The 3,897-nt window shown below is 43.5% G+C and overlaps 1 protein-coding gene across 1 annotated transcript; it reads left to right on the forward strand.

Annotated features, from left to right (window-relative positions):
• The first annotated feature begins 6 nt into the window (after nt 1-6).
• Nucleotides 7-1,855, forward strand: LOC136043696 (uncharacterized). Its single transcript, XM_065728589.1, has one exon. The coding sequence runs from the start codon at nt 124-126 to the stop codon at nt 1,852-1,854; it is 1,731 nt and encodes a 576-aa protein (XP_065584661.1). The 5' UTR covers nt 7-123; the 3' UTR covers nt 1,855.
• The last annotated feature ends 2,042 nt before the right edge of the window (nt 1,856-3,897 follow it).

Raw genomic sequence — 3,897 nt, forward strand, 5'->3', positions numbered from 1 at the left:
AAAAAATATATAGGAATCCGCGGTAATGCCGAATACGAGTCAGTTATTTTAAAGGAAGCTGCTGCCATTTATAAAACACGCCATGAAAACGTTGTTGGGATTAGGTTTGTCTGTTTGAAGGAGATGACCCTCGGCCTCGAATACTGCGAGAAAGTTTTGACGGATGAAGATGGGAATCCACATTCTTTTAACAATGCCAGGCAAATTCTTGGTTTCCTGTCCGTCTTGAGTAGTGAAGTGAGCAGGGAAATCGCTCCTGTCTTATTTAGTTCAATGGCTTGTCAGGTTTCAGAGGGCTTAAGGTATCTTCACTCGATAAAGATCATCCATGCTGACCTCAAATCGGCTAACGTTTTGGTCACTGAAAAAAGGGGACGCGACGACTCTTGGCTCTTTAAATTAGCAGATTTTGGAGAAAGCCGATTATCACTTGTGACATCAGTCGTTACTTCAACTACTCAAGATCAGTCTCAGCAAAATCGGGGTGGGACAATATGTTTTATGAGCCCAGAAAGATGCGACAACAAACGTCCTACCTTTGCTTGTGACCTGTTTTCTTTTGGAATGTTTCTATATGAGCTACATGATTTTACGATCAAGTTTCCCTTCGAAAAGGATGGTTTTCCTGTTGACGTGATAGTCAATAAAATTAGGAGTGGGGTGTTGCCCTGTCATGAAGATATGTCAAGTCCCCTAAAAGAAGTTTTTCTGAAATGTTGCGCGTTTGAGCCGAAAGCTCGTCCCACTGTCTTCGAACTTTGCAAAATGTTGACTGAACTTGCCCCTGAAGCTTTCATGCAGCCAGATCGTGCTCTCAATTCCACAATTCAGTTTCCAATACTCACTTCCAATAATGATTCCTATCAAGAGAATTTTTCTGTGTCAGATCTACCATTGACTGACCTTAGTCAACCTGTTTCTCACTCCGAATTTTCCAGTTCCGGTCTACCTGACTCTCATCTATTGGTTTCAGAAGTTATGGTGCCTGCTACGGAACCGTCTCAAATGATCTTGGATGCTGTCGCTGGCTGTGCACTTCGAAATTTTGGCATCACGCAGCTGAAAGATTTTCAGATTCGTAGTATTACTAACATTCTAAAAAAAGAAGATGCTTTGGTTGTTTCAGGCACTGGAAGTGGAAAGTCGATTTGCTATCAAATTCCATCTGTTATGGAATCAGGTATTACTCTTTTGGTTGTTCCAACCATAGCACTGCGCAAGGATCAAAGTGATTTTTTACTTTCACGTGGTATCGATTCCTTTGTTGTTGGTGAAAAAATTGCTCCTGTCGAATACGACCAACAAGTGACCGCCATCTCAGATTTGTCTGAAAATAAACCTGTGATTTTAGTAGGTACTCCAGAAAGTTTTATGGGCCGGGAAGGATCGTTAGGGTTCGTTCGGAGGCAAAGATCTCTTTTAGACAGACGGTTGAAATTTGTAGTCTTTGACGAGTGCCATCTACTCTACGAATGGTGTGGCTTTAGAAGTTCCTTTTTGGAACTGAAGAGCTTGAGAAGTTTTTTCCCTCGCGCAACTTTCCTTGCATTAACAGCAACTCTGCTGCCCAAAGACGAAAAACTGATTATAGAGGAGTTTCTTCACAACCCTTGTGTAGTTCGAATGTCTGTTGATAGGCCAAATGTAAGGCTGGAGATTTCGCATTACAGCCCACCTTCAGGTTTGGAAGGTAGTATGGATTGGGTTGAAAGTTGGTCTGAAGCTATCAAGAGGATCATTGGAACATTTAATGGACAGCTAGCCATAGTATATTTCTCGTATGCGCGGGAGGCCAATGCTGCATGTTCGGCTATTTCCAGTTTAGGAGTCAAGGCTGCGGCGTTCACTGGATAATGCTCATCACTGGATAAAAATCACATTCATGCTGCAATGAGAAATGGGGAGATTGAAATACTCTGCGCCACTACTGCGTATGGCTTTGGCTTGAATCTTCCAGACGTTCGTTGTGTTGTTCGTTTTGGCTTGCCAAAAAACATGTCGTCTTGGATGCAGGAGCAAGGTAGAGCAGGATGCGACGGAAAACCTGCTAGGGCCGTTATTCTCTTGAATGAAAAGTATGATATTAATCGCTGCGTATTCTGGCTTGACGGATCATCTGATGGAGACAAAAAATCAATGTTAACCAACTTTGTGGATGTTCTGAAATACGCCTATTCTGGCTTCTCTGGCCTTTGTCTCCGTAAATTTCAGGTCGAATATTTCGGCGAAAGCTTGCCCCTGGGCGACGCTCAAAACTGCTGCCAGAGTTGTGATGACCAGAGTTTTCAGGATGCTTCCGGTTGAAATTCGTAAAGTTGTAGACTGTTTGAAGCTGTTTTATGATAGGGGAATTTCATCCGTTTCGGAAACGTATATAACATCTTTTCTCATGGGCAGGTCGGACAAGTGGCTGCGGGAACATCTGGTTGATGCAGATTACACAGCCTATCCTTTCCATAGTTTCGTTGGTGTTAAAGGCCAGCATGTACTCTCAGGTCTGATTCGTCAAGCGTCGTCGCTAGGTATCGTAACGATTCACTTGCGTGAAATGTTTTTTGGTGGTAGGAGGGAGGTCAGGAAATTTTTTTCGCTTGGAATGTCTTTGCCAGAAGTGGTCAAGCTCCCACCAGTACTGTATTCAAAGAGCGCTTTTTCTGTCTGCACCTCACTCACGCCTTCTATAAAGCCGAGACCAGGCGTCGTTGACAAAGTTTTGGCAGCACTACTCTCTGGATCTTGGAAAAATGCAACGCTTGGCATGCTCAAATATCCAGGGTATACTGAAAACTCGGGTGTTTCCGAGGTTCTCTTTATTGACGACGTGAAAACAATTTACGACGGAGATGACGACTATGTTTTCCTGATGGGTAATATGCAACTGACTAGGAAGGGAGGCATGCCAAAATTTGAGAAAGTGGTCATGCTTCCGAATGACGAGTCTCAGATTAGCGTTTTAGTCCGTGTCAATGAATGCGCTGGGGTCAAACAGTGCACAGCAGCAGGTTGTGAGTTTTCTCTTCAGAACTGTTTCAGCAGAAACACTTGCCTCGAACATCCAGATGAGCCGCTCAAAAACAAGTGTTGTGGTTGTCGAATAGCTTTCGTTTGTCCTGTCAAAAAGAAAGATCATCGACGGTGGGTCATTTCCTTTAGCAATGATGATGGACGACTCCACTCTCACGCCCGGCCACCGGAAAACCGTCTAGTCTCTAGGGTTCGTTCTGACATTGTAGGGGCTGTAGCACGTGACCCAACATTGACAGTTTCTGAGATTCATAAAGGGGTTGGTGTTGGATATATTTTGGGCGAAAGGAATTTAGCTGCGGTTAATTTGGACCGCGTCAGAAAGTTTGTTGATGCAGTGCGGAAGGGGCCTGATTCTCTTCCTCGATTTCTTGAAACCTTTAACGAGGCTATGCTTAAGGAAATACCATTGTTTCAAAACGATGACGAACAGATCAACCTTGAAATGCAGCAGGCCACCCTAAAGTACCTACGTTTTTTCTCTTTGGATCAAGGCAATTCTCTTTGTCTTTTAATGTTCGACATTCACATCGATTTCCTGGCAAAAGCTGATTTTTTGATTCCTGATGTTACCTACCCTGGAACGTTCCACCCTTTCAAATATCTGCTGAATGTTGTTGTATACGACAGCGAAATTTTGCAATACGTTACTGTTGCCCGGGTGCTTATGTCTAATTTGCATAGAGGCGCCTATAAGAGTGCTTTTGGAGTTCTCTTTGACGAGGTGAAGAAAAAACATCCAGACTATTGTCCGGTAAACTTGATTGTTATCGCTGATTTCTCTGAGGCACAGAAGCAAGGTCTCAAGTCGGCTGTTGAAAGCCAGTCAACTTTCAATGAAAGTGACGATATACAGCAGAGCTTGATTCGAAT

This window comes from Artemia franciscana, unplaced genomic scaffold, assembly GCF_032884065.1.
Source record: "Artemia franciscana unplaced genomic scaffold, ASM3288406v1 Scaffold_8456, whole genome shotgun sequence".
Lineage (NCBI taxonomy): Eukaryota > Metazoa > Arthropoda > Branchiopoda > Anostraca > Artemiidae > Artemia > Artemia franciscana.

Coding starts and splice junctions, on each gene's coding strand:
- LOC136043696 (XM_065728589.1), top strand. CDS start 124: ATGACCCTCGGCCTCGAATACTGCGAGAAAGTTTTGACGGATGAAGAT.